General features: G+C 36.9%; 1 protein-coding gene across 3 annotated transcripts in view; it reads right to left on the bottom strand.

The window, feature by feature from the left end:
* col28a1a (collagen, type XXVIII, alpha 1a) overlaps positions 1 to 20,304 on the bottom strand; it is a 44,736-nt gene that overhangs the window by 5,941 nt on the left and 18,491 nt on the right. For all 3 annotated transcript variants that reach the window (XM_056479904.1, XM_056479905.1, XM_056479907.1), the window contains 22 exons: positions 15,062 to 15,115; positions 14,899 to 14,967; positions 14,266 to 14,334; positions 14,061 to 14,129; positions 13,532 to 13,600; positions 12,305 to 12,373; positions 12,119 to 12,187; positions 8,323 to 8,391; positions 8,152 to 8,223; positions 7,800 to 7,868; positions 7,320 to 7,391; positions 5,830 to 5,898; positions 5,524 to 5,592; positions 5,376 to 5,444; positions 5,228 to 5,296; positions 5,051 to 5,119; positions 4,738 to 4,806; positions 4,539 to 4,607; positions 4,372 to 4,452; positions 1,593 to 1,628; positions 1,469 to 1,505; positions 832 to 1,386 (listed from right to left, as the gene is read on the bottom strand). In XM_056479904.1, the coding sequence (XP_056335879.1) occupies positions 832 to 1,386; positions 1,469 to 1,505; positions 1,593 to 1,628; positions 4,372 to 4,452; positions 4,539 to 4,607; positions 4,738 to 4,806; positions 5,051 to 5,119; positions 5,228 to 5,296; positions 5,376 to 5,444; positions 5,524 to 5,592; positions 5,830 to 5,898; positions 7,320 to 7,391; positions 7,800 to 7,868; positions 8,152 to 8,223; positions 8,323 to 8,391; positions 12,119 to 12,187; positions 12,305 to 12,373; positions 13,532 to 13,600; positions 14,061 to 14,129; positions 14,266 to 14,334; positions 14,899 to 14,967; positions 15,062 to 15,115 (1,942 nt within the window). The remainder of the gene's footprint in view (positions 1 to 831; positions 1,387 to 1,468; positions 1,506 to 1,592; positions 1,629 to 4,371; positions 4,453 to 4,538; positions 4,608 to 4,737; positions 4,807 to 5,050; positions 5,120 to 5,227; positions 5,297 to 5,375; positions 5,445 to 5,523; positions 5,593 to 5,829; positions 5,899 to 7,319; positions 7,392 to 7,799; positions 7,869 to 8,151; positions 8,224 to 8,322; positions 8,392 to 12,118; positions 12,188 to 12,304; positions 12,374 to 13,531; positions 13,601 to 14,060; positions 14,130 to 14,265; positions 14,335 to 14,898; positions 14,968 to 15,061; positions 15,116 to 20,304) is intronic.

The raw sequence follows: 20,304 nt of genomic DNA, 5'->3' as shown, positions 1-20,304 counted from the left end.
ATATGTTGTGTGTTGTTTTTGAACCCAAATAAGGACTAAATGTATGCTGTGTGTCGTTTTTCTGAAATTGGTAACATATCGGAGACTGTAAGGGTCTGTATGTGTTTATATATGATGCATTTATTTATGTCATATAATTGCAGACATTACAGTAGGCTATTATTTCACACTGTAATTGATCTGCAGTTATAATCAAGTCTTGTTCATAGAAAAGTTAGGAATGAACATTTATACACAAGCATCTGTTTTGTGAGAAGTGCTTCTCATATGATATGTGAACGACCCGTGCAGCTTTACTTTGAGCAAGATTTCCTCGAGCGAGAATGACGTTGACAGAAACTTTCTGTCGTACACCACGCCCACCCAAAGGGTACCCTTTAGGTAGTGGAAATCAGGCCCTATAAAAGTGAGCCGTAACGACCCGTACCGTACTGTACCAGTCAGTGTAAACGGGCCAATATTCAGGCACAAATTGATACTGCTAACATCTACTTTGACTGTCAGTGTTTACACTGTGCAAAAGCATGTGATTGTAGGGGCATGACGCTTTTGCTGGTGACATGGAGCCAATCCGCGAATCACAGCACATTATATTAGCTGACCAATCACAACTTCTTGATGGCGAGCCTTTCGGAGGAACTAGGAAATATGCCAGTCATTTTCATGTTAGCTGAGTAGCAGTATATAATCAAAGTAAGGTATATGACAAAAATGACATGACTTTCTACAAATGAAACATGAGCACACATTGCTTTGCATCTTATAAACACAACCAAGCCTTAAAAATACACTCTGGACCACCCCATTTAAAACAAATACAGAAATACGTACCGTGCAGTTTCAAGAAGTCATCAGTCAAGTAGACATAATCTTCATCGGGATCAGATGCCAGAATGTTCATCTCATTCTTAAACTCTGCATACTGGGAGTCACTGTTGTTCACAATACCAACCACAAAGACTTCAATCCCAGCACTGTGTGCGCCTTCTGCAGCATCTTTCAAACTCACTGCATCCCGGTTGTCAGCCAGGCCATCCGTCAACACAACCGCAACCTTTCTTACACCTGGTCTTGCAGCTTGGAACAGCTGAGTGGCCCGTCGGATGGCACTCCCTGTGAAAGTGCCCTCACCAAGGTATGGCATCCTGCGCACAGCAGTCTTGACAGCAGCCTGGTCATACAGCTGTTGCAGACTAGCCACCACCACCTCCACATGACTGTAGAGCACCACTCCAACCCGTGTGGCCTCACGGCTTACAGACACACGATCAATCAGAGAGTTTACGAAATCCTTCACCACTTCATAGTTATCTGGACCCACACTTTCTGAGCTGTCGATAACAAACACCAGCTCCAGTGGACTCGTCCGGCATTTCACACCACATCCTGAAAGAAAACGCAGAAAAATGAAGTGCTTCCACCTAGCACAGGATGTCTATTTAGTTTGTGTTTGAGTACCACAACATACCACATATTTCCCGAATAATTTTGATCACCTCTTCTCTCTGCAGGGTATAGTTCAATGTTATTTGTACAATATTATTGAGTGTTCTAATGAAAAAAAAACAATGGAGGAAAATGTTTTGACTCACAGATAGGCCAGGATCTCCCTTCTCTCCAGGCTTTCCCTAAAATTTAAGTTGAATTTTATTAGTATTATTTCAGGATGTTTTAGTTTAGGGTGTTTTCAACCAAAACACACGAGTCTTGATTTTCATTTTCTTTCCATTAACTTTGGAGCATTTGGAGACATTTGTCTTGAGTTCAGGGGCGTAGATTTAGCATGGACAGAGGGGAAGCATCCCCACCAATTTCCAACAACTATTGAAATATGCCCACCAAAAATTTTATTCATATATATATATATATATATATATATATATATATATATATAAAGCGCTGTCAATTTTAAGCTGGACATGCAGAAAGGCTTAAATCTTGTCTCTCCTCAAGTTGCACCGCCCCCCCAAACACACATACACATTGTGATTGGCTGTGCCTTTCCCTGCTGTCGTGTGAGAGGCTGTAGCTGCTTTCAGAAGTAACAGCACCAAAACAGCACAAGGATAAGGTGTGTGAGGTGTTTATGACACACACAAGTAAAGATGGCGGCAGCAAAAAAGGTGGACATAACGAGCTTTTTTCAACGAAAAGTATAAGTCACATAAACTCAAGTTCGCTACTGAATGAGTCCATCATGATAATGCTGTCAATGCTCGTGTTTTCCCCCGCTTTAACCCACAGCATAACATTATGACAGACAGACTGTGAAACTAACTGCAGAATAAACTAACTGCAGAATAAACAGCTACATGTAAAAGTATATGATCCCTGCCAGTTCTCCTAATCTCTCAGAGTAGCATGTCCAATTTCAGTTGAAACAATTTGTCAGAAAAACTACAGCCTCCATCTTTTCCACTTAGGCTAAAATAAAATAATAATATTAATTCTTGGGGGAGCTGGGGCTTGTTTGATTCACCTGTCCCTACCAATGTCAAGTGCATACCTACACATTTGCTTGAGTTGAATTAAAGACAAAGGCCCAATCCCAATTCTACCCCTTAGCCCTTCCCCTTACCCCTTGTTTTGCGCATTCACGTGAAGGGGTAGGGGTGTCCCAATTGTCTGAATCTTGAAGGCGTAGGGCTAAGGGGAATGGCTAGATAGCCCTCGAAAGAGAGATTTTTTTAGGACCACACTCGAAACCAGCCACAAAACCTAGCCACAATGGCTGTATAGCTGCACCCGGAAGTCACGAAATGCACAAATTAGTATTTTTTGTCATTATTACAAATTTTTACGACAAACAAACATATGTTGTAATATAATCATAATGACGTTCGTGTTTTACCATCATGCTTTAAAAAAAAAAAAAAACACTAAATAAAAAACGCTACATTTCACCATCTATAATCCATAATAATAACTCCTGTATAGCAGTCCCACAACATGATGACCTCGAATACCCTGTCAGAAAAGTCTAGTGGCTGACAATGACTTTTTTACAGTGTCTGGTATAATGTTAATGTTGTGTAAATGTACAGTACAGTTACGATCTTATTGCCACATTAGATCGTTATGATAACATGATATATGCCTTCAGTGATTTCCTGAAGATAAATACCAAAAAATAATGAAACTGGAATAACTACAGCAGTCACGATCATCTGATCTCATATCACCCTTACAAAAAATTACTGCAGATTTTAAACGGAACACTGCAGTTTTAGCTAACTTCTGAAAAGTGCGTTATTACAACAAGTTGTAGCACTTCAGTACCATTGCAGTAGTTGTACTACAGTTGTACTGTAGTAGTAATTCAGTTAAATCACAGTAGTTGTACTGCATTTACTGTAGTACTTCAGTTGTATTGGAGTAGATGTACTGCAGTTAGTTGTATTGTAGTACTTCAGTTGTATTGCAGTAATATTGCAACATACTTAAATAATGCATTTTTTTCATGTCCAAAAACCGCATTTTTCAGAAGTTAACTAAAACTAAGAGGGCTTCGACAAAAAATTACTACAGTTTTTTTTATGAAGAATACTGCAGTTTATGTAATGTTACTTCAGTTGTACTGCAGACTTTACTGTTGTTGAACTTCATTGCATTATAGTTCATTATAGTTGCTGTTGTACTGTTCACTTCACTGCAGTAATTTTTTATTATTTGTTTTTGCAAATGAACTCTTAAAATTCTAATTAGAAAATTATTTGAATCAAAAAAACATCCCTGAAAAAAGTACAAAATATTCTTGGAAGATGTTGAAGAACAAACCCCTTGTAACACAAGTGCAGTACAGTTCTTACCACACCATTGGCATATTAGACTATAGCAGCACATGTGCAGTAAAGACAGAGTTTACTTGTTTTTACTCCAGTTTACTGCAACTTATACTGCTGTTGAACTTTATTGTACTGTATTTGAACTGTGTTTATATTTCATTGTATTGCAATTGTACTTTATTTTACTGTAGGTATACTTCTATATTCTGCTGCTGTACAGCAGTTTTACTTCGGTTTACTGCAGTTATTTTTTTGTAAGGGGAAGCAAGAGCTCACGATTACATATGATGATGTGTGCAGGTGCTGTAGTGCTGTCCCATTTTTTAGGGGTAAATTTTGAAGTCCTTCTCCTTCAGACTCTGTTTGAAGGGCCAAGGGAAAGGGGAAGGGGTACAAAAATAGAATTGGGATTGGGCCTAAATCTGATCTAGAGTTTTACAACAATGTCTGTACTCTTTTCAGACCCTCTGCAAATCTCAATTAAGAATTGCTCTCAAAGATCTACAAAAGTCTAGCCCTGGACAACCATACAGAAATGATCTAGAACTGTAATATCAACATTGGTTAACTGGTAACAAGTTTTTACCTTGGATCCTGTTTGTCCAGGCATTCCATGTTCTCCTCTATCTCCTTTTCTCCCACGCTCTCCTGATAGGCCTCTGTCACCCTAAAACATAATTGAATTTGTAAATTTGTCATTGCATTTCAAATGTAACTACAGTTACGTATAATACAGTCAGTGTTTTATAGTACCTTTTCTCCTGGCAAACCATCACCTGGAGGGCCTCTTGGGCCAGGAAGCCCTTGAAATCCAGGGTCACCCTGTAAAGACAAAAGCTAATTTAGTGATCTGTGTGCTAAAGCTTTAGCATAGTAATGTTTTTGTTTATGACTTTTTTTGTTGTTCAAGCTGCTAAAGCATTAATAAGGCCTGCGGGTCTCGATGTCTTACCTTGGGACCCTGAATTCCCTCTCCCGGTGGGCCTGAAAGACCAGGAGCACCAGGCTGCCCACTGGCACCCTATAAATGTGCATTAAGAACATGCTTTATGTTGCGCAAATAATTATTATTTTTTAGACAAAGTGTCTAAACCTGTTCCTAGAGGAACCACTGTTTTGGAGAGTTTAGCTCCTTTCATAAATAAATAAACCTGAATCAATGCTCCAGAAAGTTTTAGGCAAGTGTTTTGAAGCTAGTTGGAGATAAAAATCTGCTGCACAGTAGCCCTTCAGAGTTAAGAGTGTTTTGAGAAGTATTGTTAAACCTTTGGTCCTGGTAGTCCAATTCCTGGAGGTCCCGATGGGCCAGTAACTCCTGGTGAGCCCCTGTCTCCCTGAAAACAACATCAACATCAGATTAACTGAAATTTCTAGACCTGACTTCACTTTCTGAAAGACTTGGTAAAGAAATTATTTATTGAGAACTGCATAATGGCCAATACCTTTGGTCCTGGAATTCCCTGTCCTTCAGGTCCAATTTCACCTGGGAGACCAGGCAACCCTGGAAGACCCTAAAGGAATATATAATATATAGACATCTTACTGGTTTGCTTACATTTTTGCTCTTATCATTTTTTCCCTCCTACACACCTGTGGTCCAGGGTATCCATCCCCTTTCATTCCTTGTGGTCCCACTGTTCCTGGACTTCCTCGGTCTCCCTGAGACATGCCAATATAGATTTTATTTGCATAAAAAGACTCTTATTAAAATGTGTGTTAATGTCTTTGAGATTATAACCTTGGGTCCTGTAGTCCCAACACCTGGCTCTCCAACATGACCAGGGGGGCCTGCAGGTCCTGGCTCACCCTAATGAAAAACACACAAAAGCAACAAAATGTAAAGAGCATATTTACAACACATACAATAAAGGTTTACCTTCAGATAACAAATGCAAATAGCCACCATGTTGGCAAAGGATATTTTCACTAACTTTGTGCATTGTTTGGATTTTTTTTTTTTACTTTAGTACAAATAGAATATCATTCTTTTTACACTTTGCGTGAATAGCATCATTATTTGCACTTAATGGGGCTTTATACACACCTTGGCACCAGGTAATCCTCGACCTGAAGGTCCTGGTAATCCCATCATTCCTAAACTTCCTGGTTCTCCCTTTGTATGAAACAAAATATCATAAATTATCATAGTTAAATCTATTATTTTGCACAATGTATGCAGTATATATGACAATGTGGAGAGTAAAAGGTCATATTAGTTCTTTAAAACTTAACCTAAATAACTTTTTGAAAACAACTAAATTGTCTGGGACTTCGTCATGATCTCCATCACATTTAAGGATATAAACATAATTATATAAGTTATTACAATCATTATAAAGGATTAAATACAGGTACGTTAACGTCAAAAGTGTTAAAACATGAATCTGCCTGAGGCTAAAGGTGTGTAAAGATGCCAAGCCAGATGTGTCATCTTTTTTTCAGAAATCTCTGGACATACAGGTAAATGTCATCTGTAGAAGGCAGATCATGGCCTATCATTTTTGTGGCAGTTGGCACTTTATTATGGATTTTCGTGTCACCTGTGGAGCTGCCATTTTTTTATGAATGTCTCTTTATTTATCCTGTCACTTCAAAGATTAAGATATTGTGGTTCAAATTAAAACAAATTCTTAATGGCTTGGACATTAAATAATTGCATACCATGATTTTTACTTGCAGAATTTCCTTTGTTTTAAAAGCAATATGAAATTTTGGGTAGCATTTAATTCTGCTTTGTTTAAACACTACAGAAAGTGAACATTGTATTTTTTTAAATATCATGAAAAGCACTGACGAAAAATAGTATATATACACACACATATACACACACACACACACATACATATGGTAATTAGGCAAGTTATTGTATAACGATGGTTTGTTCTGTAGACAGTCGCAAAATATATAGCTTAAAGCGGCTTATAATTTTGACTTAAATTAAAAAATGCTTTTATTCTAGCCGAAATAAAACAAGGAAAACTTTCTCCAGAAGAAAAAAATATTATCAGACATACTGTGAAAATTTCCTTAATTTGGGAAATATTTTAAAAAGGAAAAAAACTCAAATGGGGGCTAATAATTCTGACTTCAACTATATATATATATGACTATATGTATATATATATATATATATATATATGTATATAGTTTTGAAAACAAATTATATTTATATTTAACGAATGTTACTGATGAGATACATTTTTGAATAAAGTATATCCTTCACATCAGAGCAGCGTTGTTCCTATCAACATATTTACAGATTTTAAGTGATGAAGTCCAGCGTATATATATTGTCCTTTTTCAAATTTATGGGTTTATGGATGAATATTCGCTGAGGTCTGTTAAAGGACTGATAATGAGCAACCATAAAAGTGTACAAACACCTTTTATGAACTCCCTAGAAGTCATCTGACCATGAAATATCACATTCCAAAACGAACACAACGACCTGGAGATTAACCTCCACATTCCCAATGTAAAAACAAGGTTGTAAAAACAAGATCTGTGTTTAGGAGTGGCCACAATTTCACCCACCTTGGCCCCTGGTGGTCCCGCTGCTCCAGAGCTTCCTGGGGGACCCCGAGATCCTCTATCACCTCGGTCCCCCTGATGGAGGCATTCATAAACACAATTTACAGCGACATTAGGAATTTTAAATAGTATTAAGTATTTTGGTCAGAGAAAAATTGGGTTATGTGATGGGATGAGGTATTCTATCTAAGTTTTGTGAAATTTACACAATTATTAAAATCGCACTGCATTTAGAGAATGAGTAAATGTTTGCATTTTGATGGTAACATAAAGGGTCCACTAAATGGAAGCAATTTAACTGGTCTTATTGTCACCCAAAAATACAAATACTGACTCCTGCAAATGTTCGCATACATGACTCAATATATAATATATGAGTCAACATATAAATAACTGACTGACTATAAAAGCTGCATTCATACTTCAGTTGATCCATTCAGTCATGGTAAGTAAGCAACTGTTTTATTGAAACTGTCATTGTACCTTTTCACCAGGAATTCCTTTCCCAGGTGAGCCCTCTTGACCTCGTTCACCAGATAAACCCATCTCGCCCTAAAGTAACAGATAAAAGACAGGCATGCCCCATGCCCATGTAACTAAATGTCAGTAAACAGGAATACAATGCAAGTTTTATTACTGGTTTCTCATTATTCCTGCCTTTCCTAACAGTGTTACATTTCTAGTAGATACAGAAATATGTACAGTAGTTAAGCCGGACCTTAAAACATTTTACTTAATTTGATATTCATGCAGGATTTAGTGACAAATAATTGGCTACACAAAGAAACATTGACTATATTACCAGAAACTTGTGAACCAAGTTGTTGTGTCCTACCTTTGGACCTACAGAACCATCTTCACCTGGAATTCCAGGAATACCAGGTGCTCCGACTGGTCCTGGTTCTCCCTAAAATGACCAAATCAATACATAACTAATACATACAAAATGCTGACATCATAAACATGGCAACATAAAGGCAGTGTTTGATTTGGTTTGTGTTCATACTTTTGGCCCTGGTTCTCCTATTCCCCTCTCTCCTTGTGGTCCAGATTCTCCTGGGAAGCCTTGATCTCCCTGTAAAACAATTTACTCAATCACTGCACAAAGGAGTATTGTTTTTATTTGTTATATTATATATTATTATACATTTCATTTGCTTTTGTTGACAATTTTCATTTGTTTTCATGGTTTTTAATTAGTTGCACTGATTTCTTTGTCTTGTTCATTATCATCATATGTGTATTTAATTTCTCCCTTCACTTTTTTTTTGTTCGGTGTTGTGAAAGTTTCTGCAAATGTAGTGTCTATTCTGAGTGTCCCTGTGATTATTGGACAGACTAAATCTGTTTGTCTCCATTATACACACACAACATGACAAGATACCATCATGCCCAGAAAGGATTTATAAAGCACGGATGAGTTATTTGCCTATTCCAGCTTGGAGAGATTGGGGATTGTTCGATACAGGATCACCAAATGGATTTCTAGATTTAGCATGCCAACCATGTGCCAGGAGAAGGTCTGCAAGGGAACTTTGCTGAATTTATTCAATTCAATTCAGGCTCTGTTGGGCACAACCATTTCTCCTCTGGCCAAACTATTTGTGCTGAGCTGCGGTCTAGGAGAACGCTGGACATTCATCAAGGAGAACTGCAAGTGCGAGTAGGTCAACAGCAGGTGTTCAGACTGGCCCATGGGATCAATGCGGAGACTCGTCTGTCACAGTGGTCTTTCAGGAATCAGTCTCACACTCACCGCTCCTTCATGACCACCACAGCATCAGCTCAGGAATCTGTGTATTGGGTGCTGGTGTAGCCCCACATTTGACACAATGGCCTGTGAGATTGTAGCCATGCCCAACGCTGGTGCAGACCTCACATCTGCCAAAAAGCTAAAGGCCATTTTCATCTCAGAGCCCAAGCCCAGTCAATTTAGGTACAAGAACTGGCACCAATGTCCATACCAGAGGAAGTGTTAGTGGAGTTTGTGGGTATGGAGTGGAGTTTTGCCAATATTACTGTCATCGAGGGTGTGCTGTGCATGGTTGTCAATTAATGTTTTGGAAAATCTAGGGCAGATGAGTCCATACTTGTTCCTCGATTGAAAATGTTCACCAGAGTTCAACTTTAATTCTAATTAAAGACACAATCAAGGTCTTCAGGCTCTTTTTAAGCTTTTAGGCAAAGGTTTTAAAGACAGTTGGAGCCAAATCTAAAAGCACAGAGGTTCTCAGTAGCTGGATTTGACACTCTTGTTTAACAGAATACCTTTCCTCAGTTTCTCATTTGCACTGACCCATGCGGTTTCCTGCCTTCTTTGATTTCAACTGAGTCCCCTCACAAATATTTGCCCTGCGTAGCACCGGGTCTCCTTTGTCACTTACATGTCTCCTTTGTCAGTATTGGTCATACTAAGCCTCCATCTCCCACCTCCTCTGATAACTCCATCCAGTTTCTTTTCCCTGTGTACAGTACGTTGCACCCTTCAGCCCCTCAGCTCCTCTTTCAGTGGCTCTCCCCAGCTGCTAAGATTCGCCTTGGGTCTTTTAACTTTGAAACTTTGTTTCAATCCTCTTGTTCCTTGGGCTTCAGTGCTCTGACCCAATCATTGATTCCCCCATGGGCCTTCATTCAGATGGTTACATTCTGGGTCTCTTCCTCTGCCACCTTCTTATTAGAGCCCCAGCAAACAGTATGCCCAGACCCCCTTGTTTGAGGGCTAAAAGAAGTTTGAAAAGGCTGAGTGATGGTATTGTTTTGCGAAAACATCAAAAGCCTGTGCTGTAAATGTGTTATGCTGTTTGCATGTACCCCTACACACAACAATGGAGCTGAGAGATAATAGTTTCATGGACCAATGGTAGCTCAAGGGTGTTTAGTATGGAGTCAATCTAGGGCCATATATACACTTGCAAAATAAATTGCAAACAATAAATAAAGTATTGAGCAAAAAATAAGTAAATAAATGCAAATCTCCAAAAATCGCAAAGTGAAAATTTATTTTTGAGAAATAAAAATGAACTTTGCTAACAAAAATAAAAAACTGCAAAAGGAAAAATTAAGTTGAGAAATAAAAATATAATTTGCAAACAAAAAGAACTGCAAAAAAAAGCTGTGAAAAGCAGTGAAAAAAAAATTATAACATTTTTGTAATTAAAAACACACACACACACACACACACACACACACACGCACACGCACACACACACACACACACACACACACACACACACACACAACATATGAAAATATAAAAACATTTTTACAACATTGTCTTTGCAAAACCCGTCCAGTCAATTGCAATGCTCATTTTGATTTGCTTTTTAGTCAATCGTGATTAATTGTAGTCAATTGTGATACTACTTTCACTTTGCACTTCACATTTCTGAACGTTTCACTCTGTGGCCCTGGTTTGACAAGGGGGCGAAGTCAAGGGGGAACGGGCATTTACGGCAGGTCTGGACATTCTGGGCTGTAAGACCACCTCGGTGATACTGTGTCCCCAGGTGATGAAATGCCCAAGTTCCCTTGACTCCACTCCTTGTCAAATCAGGGTTCACTCATGGTTGACTAAAATGCTAATCAAAATGACCATTGCAATGGACTGGACAGATTTTGTAAAGGCAATGCTATAAAAAAAGGTTTTTTTTAATTGCTAATATTTTAGGGTTTTTTTCACTGCTGGATTTTTATTTGCAGATCTTTTTTGTTAGCAAATTTCATTTCAATTTCTCAACTTAGTTTTCCCTTTGCAGTTTTTTATTTTTGTTAGCAACAATTTTTTTATTTCTCAAAAAATTATTTTGCGAATTTTGTACATTTGCATTTATTTACTCCTTTTTTGCTGAATAATTTCTTTTGTTTGCAAAATTTTCTTTTATTTTGCAAGTATATATGGCCCTAGACTGACTCCATACTAAACACCCTTGAGCTATCATTGGCCAATGGCGATTTGCATTTGTTTTATTGTTTTTGCTCAATACTTTATTTTTTATTTAGCAAGTATTTATGGCTGTAGATTGACTCCATAGTTTAGGAGTCAAAACAAACTTCCCCAAGAGTTTGCTTTGGTGAGCGGTTTCAAACAGCGCAAACAAACTCAAAAAGAACTTTGTTTTAGCCATTTTTTTTATCGAAACAACATCATACTGTTTATTCTTTGATTTCACTTGAGGTACACCAAGGTCTTAAGTCTGTTTGTTACCACTTCTTTGTCCAACTCCAGAAGCATTTGCCTCCTCTGTTCGACTATTTATGGAATGAGGATGTGTTGTTCTGTTTTGATTTGCTTTTGTAAGTTTCCAGTAACTGTTGTTAGGGTTTGTTTTTGTGATTGTCATTATTTAAATGACACACTTGTTCCTTGTTTCACTATTTATCATTCCACGTTTAAGTGCTCATTTGTTTGATCAGTGTCATCAGAGTATATCCGTGTTAAATTGTCCTTGGAACTAATTGCCGAGGTCAAGTATTTTTGTAAATTATGCTACACACAATGCTATTTGACAGTCCTCTATTTATACAGTTTTAGTCATTTTATAACTTTAAAACTTAACATTTGTCTTAAGTTGACAAGTCATATTGTCTTCAGCTTTGTTAAAAAATAATTAATTCACGGAAACTGTTTAAATAAATATATTGAAGACTATTTTCATATCCTGGTTTGAAACCAGACATTGAGAAGTTTATGGTTTGGTTGAACCATCCCTTTAAAAGAATTCTAGGCATTTGTGATGATAGGTATTCAGAAACCTCTCTTAAGAGATTTTGCATTTAATATTGGAGCACTAAAAATAACATACCTTAGGGCCAATTAAGCCCACTCCAGGAGTGCCTCTTGGTCCAGGTGGTCCAATAGGTCCCAGATCCCCCTGTTACAAGAGACACCATAACAAAAACTTTCAAAAATAGAAGCTGCAGTGTGATTTTTTATCAAATACTGCAGTGGTTTGGGTTCAGACTATGGATAGATCAGAGTTTTGCTTTGCCTTTTCACCCTGGATCCCAGCTCCTGGAAATCCCACAAGTCCAGGTAAACCTGGTTCCCCTGTGTTACCCTACAGAACAGAAGAACAAGCGCTTAGAGCAGTCACTTATTGAATCTTATAACGCTCAACAACAACATGTTTAATTCACCCGCTTCGAATGTTTTCACTCGATTGAATGGGCGTTATCAGCGGTTATCCGCTGATAGATATGGGCCAGTAGGCGCCTTCTTCTATTGCAAAGATTCTCAACTGGTGGGCCGCGGCCTCAACGATCCTGCTGGTGGGCTGCTAGATAGCTTAAAATGACTCAATATTATACTATAATTTTTGGATTTCATTATTAATATGACATATTAAAACAATCAAAGTCATGCACTTTCTCCTGTTCTCTGATTGATTACTTTAAAATTGGCACAAAAACAGCCTCATGATCACGTCTGCAACTAGGACAAGTAAGTCTGTTCATTCACAAAACATGCATGAAGTGAAAGTGAAAGTCTCATTTTGTGTATTTTTGTATGAACAATTTAATTTATCCACATAGTTGTCCAAATTAATGTCCTGTGAGTGTTTTATAATGGATGCGCACCCATACAGGAGGATCTAGCGAAGCTCAGTGGTGTTTTTGGCAGAATGTAAAATAGACTTAAATATGAGCTAATAGAAAATAATAGAAGGCACATCAAATGATTAATATATAAAGGGTAAATAAATAAACATTCAAATAAAGGTTTAAATGAGCATTTCATACAAACATTTTTAAAAAATGTCAGACAGGTGGGCCTTCAAAAATTAATCGGAGAAAGAAGTGGGCCCTGAAGTGAAAAAGGTTGAGAACCCCTGTTCTACTGGTATCATTCATCCACATAGTCTACTAATAGAGAAGACTCCAGATCCAGATCTGTTTTTACAGTACTGTGATGTTTGGGTTTATGGTTGGGGTGGGGGGTGATGGGTAGATGTTAATAAAATACAATTAATGGGAAATTTAAAAAATAATATAAATAATTTTCGTGGTTAATCATCTATACTAATAGAGAAGACTCCAGATCCAGATCTGTTTTTAAATTACTGTGACAATTGGGTTTAGGGTTGGGGAAAGAGTAGATGTGATCTATAGCTGATTAACCATGTGAATGGATGATAACTGCCATTTAATCGAGTGATAACATTAAAATCGGCTGGTTTAATTAATAATAATTAATTAAAAAAATAAAATTACTATACCTTATCACCCTTGATGCTTGACCCAGGAGGTCCACGCACACCTTTAGGACCCTCAAATCCTCTGTCACCCTAAAATGTTCCGAACAACAGTGTATTATTACATTATTTACTACATCATTTAAATACAACTGTGTTGTGAAGAACAGCATGTTTAGCATGTACTTAATATATTAAGCAGTGCTTATTAACGGACATGATATTTTTTACGAACTGCATTTATTCAGATGCTTAATTGTGATTATCATCAAGTGTTTTACATGTTTTAGTATGTTAGTGAACACATTAAATTAAATGTACTACTTTAAAGATAAAAATGATTAAAGCATACTTAAAAAGTGAAACTCTTATATTATAATATGCTTTTCAAAAAGTTTGTTCATAAACGTGCCTTATATTTCATGAACCTGAAAGAATAGTATATTTATAGTCAGTTAGTGTTTTCTCAAAAGATAAATAGCACACAATTGTACACATTTAATATAATCAAATACTTATGTTTCACAAGATTAAACACATTGTTAATTCTTGCCTTTTGTCCTGGTAAACCCTCGCCTGGAAACCCTTGATTTCCTTGAACCCCTTGAGGTCCTGGTGGCCCCTAACAAATATATATAAAATCATTGCATATTATACCATACATACCCATTTGATAAGGTGTCTAATAGTTGCAGTAAAACACATATGTAGATATGTATCTCCCTCTGGTGGTGTTACTGCGGTATCACTTCACTTACAGGCATTCCTGGCTCTCCTATACCAACAGGTCCGGTGGGCCCTGGCCTGCCTTGGCCACCTTTCTCTCCCTCAAGAAGCAGAACACATATTTACATGCATAAGAAAATGATAAGATCTCCATAATGATATGCTGCTATTCAAAATTTGGGAGGGTAAGACTATTTTTATATACATATATAGAGTATAAAGTCTCTTATGCACACAAAGACAGAATTTATTTGATTAAAATAAAGTGGAAACTATAATACTGTCAAATATTATTGATATTATTGATGTAATTGTAAATACCTGTTTAGTGTTTTTTTTTTTTACTGTGGTGCAAAGCTGATTTTTTTGCATCGTTAATAGTAATTCTGAAGCAATTATTCTAATATGCTAATTGGAGGCTGAAGAAACAGTTCTTATGATTATCAATGTTGAAATGTTTAAAAAATAGAAGGTTTAAAAATAACACAATTTATTTGAAACAGAAATCTGTTTTAATGCATCATAGCTGATTAAATATATTAATGCTCTTCAAAAGACATCTTTACTGACTCCAATCTTTTGACCTTTAGTGTATTTAAAAGAAAACAAATATGTTTTACTTTCATTTTTAAACATTTTTGATCCGCCGCCTCCCATTTCCTTACCTTTGCACCAGGAAAGCCGACCCCTGGATCTCCTGGAGGGCCGGAGGGTCCACTAGGTCCTCGCTCACCCTGGAAAAGATCTTATGGTCATTCCTTCTATAATTATACGTTTACTATTTATAATTTCCCATCACATACTATTACTGAGACACAGTATACTTACTTTAGATCCGACAGGGCCTTCAGGGCCAGTGTCACCAGGGTTGCCACTCAAACCCTACAACAGACAGACAGACAGACATAAAAGTGTTATTCTCACACTTTATTTGTGAGGGTTGTTGCTATAAGGGATACACCTGCAGATGTTAATAAGTTAATAATAATAATTGTTTATATTATTTATTAAATAATCTATTCATTGTATTTAATTAACGTCTACCCCAACCCTAAAATTCAGCCATCACATTCATTCATTCATGTATTTTAGTCCCTTTTTATCTGTGGTTCGCCACAGCAGAATGAACCGCCAACTATTCCGGCATATGTTTTATGCAGCAGATGCCCTTCCAGCCACAACCCAGTAATGAGAAACACCCAAAAATGATGCTATATTGATGTGAGTATCTGCAGCTATGCCAACTAGACTTTATCATCTGTAAGCTAGATGTAGTCTGGTGGTGTCTACTAATATGTTAAATGACTGTACCGGTTCATTTTAAGTTTACCTTGTAATGAGGTGTCTGTGATACTGATCAATATACAAAATATGCTTTTATTACAAGAATATCTAAGTTCTATTAAGGTCTATTTGTCAGGAGGATCTTTATTTGTTGAGATCTAAATGTGGCAGGATGATTCAGAAACGCATCTCTCCAACACTAGGTGGCGCTATAGCAACATAACATTTTCTACTCTCAATCATAACTCTGAGGCTGTGAAATTTCATTTCCATCTATAAAATATTCCTGGCACACAAAATGTTTTACAGACTACAACATGTTGTATAATGTAGTGCCTAGAAGTAACCAAAGGCTAAGAAATCAATTTTGGGTGTTTGAACACATCAAGATTTGTGATGTTTTATAGACATATAAAAGCTGATCAAATTTGTCCTAGGGAAAACAGGTATTGTTCAGTACACGCTTTTAGAAACTTTGAAGAAAGGTTTTGATCTACTTCTAATGTTGGCTAATGTTACTAATCCACAGGATAATAAATCCATTCTGATCCTATAGTTTAAATCCAAATTAATAAATGGTTCAAAAGACTGACTGAAAAATAATGACTGACATATTGATTAAAGATACTTATAAAGTAAATAGTTTAATCTTATCAAAAGCAGTCATCTCCAAAATACTTATAGATTTAAAATCATAAAGCTTAATGATACTGGAAAAAAATAGTTGCCAAGCATTAATTAAAGAGGTAGTTCATCAACATTTATTATTATTATTCATTCATTCATTTTCTTTTCGGCTCAGTCCCTTTATTAATCAGAGGTTGTCACAGCGCAATGAACCGCCAACTTATACAGCATATGTTTTACACAGCGGATGCCCTTCCAGCTGTAACCAATCACTGGGAAACACCCATACACCCTCATTCACACTCATACATGACGGACAATTTAGCCTACCCAATTTACCTAGCGCATGTGTTTGGACTGTGGTGGAAACCGGAGCACCCGGAGGAAACCCACACCAACACGGGGAGAACATGCAAACTCCACACAGAAATGCCAACTGACCCAGCCGAGGTTTGAACCAGCGACCTTTTTGCTGTGAGGCCACAGCGCTACCCACTTCATCACCATGACGGTCATTATTATTATTATTATTATTATTAATGATATTATATTTGTTGTTTACCCTTTCTCAAGTAGATCTAAACCTTTACAAGTTTCTGTTTTTCTATTGAGCACAAAATAACACATTTTTGATCTATTTGTTTGAACAAAACAAACAGAAGTCAATGTTTACCATTTTCCAACATTTATTAAAATAATATATTTTATGTTCAAAAGGAAAAAAAGAAACTCAAGTTTTCAGTTTTAGGTGAACTATCCCATTTCAGAAAGAGATGGTATTATTTGTTATTTTGATATTGTACATAGAATTATACCTCCATTTAAAAAAACACACAAATAAAGTAAAAGTAATAAAAGATTAAGAAAATACTGTACATTTTACAATGTTTCCCAGTGACACTAATGTGACACAATCACAAGCTGTCTTTGTGTTAAGTTACAGACCTTGAAAAAAACGTAGTCATTTTTTCTCTCTCTAAAAATAAAGCTAGCTCTGCCATCGAATATGATGTGTTTTCACTGGAAACATAGCTAGACAGATTTCCCTTCACTAGAGAGCAGACTGTGTGGGAACCTGAAGCTCTCCAAATGTGAATCGGCTGCGGCTACGGTCCTCAAACCAATAGCGCAGACACAGAGACTGAAGGAGAAGGGCAGGAGAGAGTAGCCCCTGTCCTCATGCTAATCCAGAGGAACAAAGACAGCCGTCAGACAGGAACAATGCCATGTAGGCCTGGATTCACTGCTTTAGCTGGTGCAAGAACAGCACAAAATCCCTCAGTCACATTCCATGAGTGCAGAGATAGAAGAGGAGATCATTTCCTCACTGCGCTGGCGACGTGTGATACACTTCATTCATAATGAGATTGAGCCTCTGTTCCGTCTCACTGCAGATTGACAGATATGCGAGTGCGGTCAGAGGTGTTGCAATACGCACTTTACATGGATTTACATGATTTAATCGTGGATATTGGTTTTATGTGAATCAGTTAATACTATTGTTCAGGTAATTTCAGCGTGATGGAATGTAGTCATTTTTAAGTGACCCGAGAGTGTGACCCTGCCATTGTAAGGGCTGTGTAAAGTGTGCACTTGTAGTAAAATGTTTTTGTTTTTTTTTGTCTGTCAACAAAATAGCAACAATAGCTCAAAATCATAGCTGATAATCAAAATGCAGTAACATATTATTCTGCTTGCTAATTTTTTTTTTTTATGCAGCAGAATTTGCAATTTGAAATGTCTGTTCAAAACTTCAGGAAAGTTACTGTACTTTTAAACAATTAAATACAGAATTATCACTTATAATGACAATTTATTACTAATTTGCCTAAATCAGGGGTGCCCAAACTTTTTCCTATAAAGGCCCAAAAAGCAAACTTGATTGAGGGTTGTGGGCCAAACTGTATTTATTAAATTTGCCATGGGTAATTTAATTTATTCTGTAATATTTAAAAATAACTAGAAAATGTTGCTTTAAATCATATTGACTAATGCATTATAATTTCTAACATTTTATAATGAACTTATGACAGTAAAATATAAACAATCCCATTTATAACACAGGTTCAATGGTGAATGCACTAGTCGAGTTTACTTTGATTTGCTCACACAGTATTTACATTGTAAAAGTCTGATTCATTTACAGTATTTAATTGAATCATTTAATTTCAGTTATAGCTCATCAATAAAAGAAAGAAACAAAGGTTACGTTAAATTCAAAATGACGCTGTCAAAGAATTCGCCCCAACCACCTCCATCATTCTCTCTCTCTTTTCAGATTGGATGGCAGGCATTAGTTCCCATACTTTTGGGCATCTCTGGCCTAAATCAAGGTCAAAAAGGAGTTACAAACCAGCAAACACTTTGTTGTGTGTGTGCTTAAAAACAGACGTCTGATAAACATCCAAAAATATACGTCTTAGCTAAAATAAGGCTAAATTTGGGCTGCCAATGAAAATCTGGTAGACATCTAATAATAGCCCAAAAATAGACTTCATCATCAAATAGACAGGATTGAATGTGAAGTCTAAATGAATAATCGGTCTAGTTTTGTGCTATTTTTAGACATCTTTTCACTGACAGCCCAAATGTAGCCTTGTTTTGGCAAGACGTCTATGTTTGCATGTCAATTGGATGTCTTTTAAACACAGAATTGCTTAATAGGAGGGCTTTGGACCATTCATTCATTTTCTTTTCGGTTTAGTCTTTTTATAATTCAGTCGCAACTTAACACTGGGAAACACCCATACACTGTTACATTCACATTCACAATTTTAATTCACCTATACCACATGTGGGGCACCTATACCACTGTGGGGGAAACTGGAGCACCCGGAGGAAACCTATGTGAACAAGGGGAGAACACGCAAACTCCACACAGAAATGCCAACTGACTCAACTGGGGCTCGAACCAGTGACCTTCTTGCTGTGAGGTGATCATGCTATCCACTGTGCCACTGTTACGGCGGCTTTGGGTCAGGAAATGCCACAGATATGAGGCAGCAAGTGCATGCAACTCAGTATATGTTTAGTATAATTTGCAGTTATTGTAGCTAGTTATTGTTTGTTCATATCTTTGGTTCTCTCTCATTTGGTCAAAATCTTATTCTACAATATATGGCAAGCTATACAAAGGCTAACTTACTAGCTAGACAGCAAATGCTAGAACAGGCTACTCTAGTTCTCAAATATAGAACATTACAGCATTACAGTAAAGAAACTGTGCTGTATTCAAGAATTATGAAGTTTAAACATATAAATTGTGTCATAACTTTTCACAAACCTGTTTGACTTTCTTTTGTTTCTGTTGAAAACCAAATTTGTATTTGCATTCCTACTATGAAAGTCAGTGGTTACCAGTTTCTAACATTCAAAATTGTTTCCATCAGAAAAGAAAAAACTCTTAAAGAACCACTTGAGGGACTAGTAAATAGTGAGTTTCCAGTTGTGGGTGAACTATACCTGTCAATATTACAAAAGCTCACAGATAGAAAAGTGAGCAATAGTAAAAAAAATAATAATAAATAAATAAATAAATATATAGAAATTGATGAAACGTGGAGATATTGACAGTCTCTAAAATAACCATTCATTCATTCATTCTCAGCTTAGCCTCTTTTTCAGAGGTCTCCACAGTGGAATGAACCACCAACCATTCCAGCATATCTTTATGCCCTTCCAGCCGCAACACAGTACTACGAAACACCTATACACACTCATACTCTATGGACAATTTTAGGTTATTCAATGCACCTATAGCGCATGTCTTTGGACTGTGGGGGAAACCGGAGCACCCAGAGGAAACCCACAGGAACATAGGGAGAACATGCAAACTCCACACACAAATGCCAACTGGCCCAGCCAGGACTCAAACTCACGACCTTCTTGCTGTGAGGCAACAGTGCTAACCACAGAGCCACCTAGCCGCCCTCTAAAATAACCAGTCAATGCTTTTTTTACATTACAGTACTGAGAATAATCATGTAAATAATATATGCATATGTAATATTGGGCAAAAAAAATCTCAGTGAGGGTGTTCAACCACATCAGATAATATAATGTAGTAAAAAGTAAATCTAGAAAACAAAGTAATCTTCATTATAAATCATGATAAGTTTGTTTTCATACGCTGGACCACAGTAAGCGTGTGAATAAGCTGA

This window comes from Danio aesculapii, chromosome 19 (assembly GCF_903798145.1).
Source record: "Danio aesculapii chromosome 19, fDanAes4.1, whole genome shotgun sequence".
Taxonomy (NCBI): Eukaryota; Metazoa; Chordata; class Actinopteri; order Cypriniformes; family Danionidae; genus Danio; species Danio aesculapii.
This window is presented reverse-complemented; position numbering and strand designations above follow the sequence as displayed.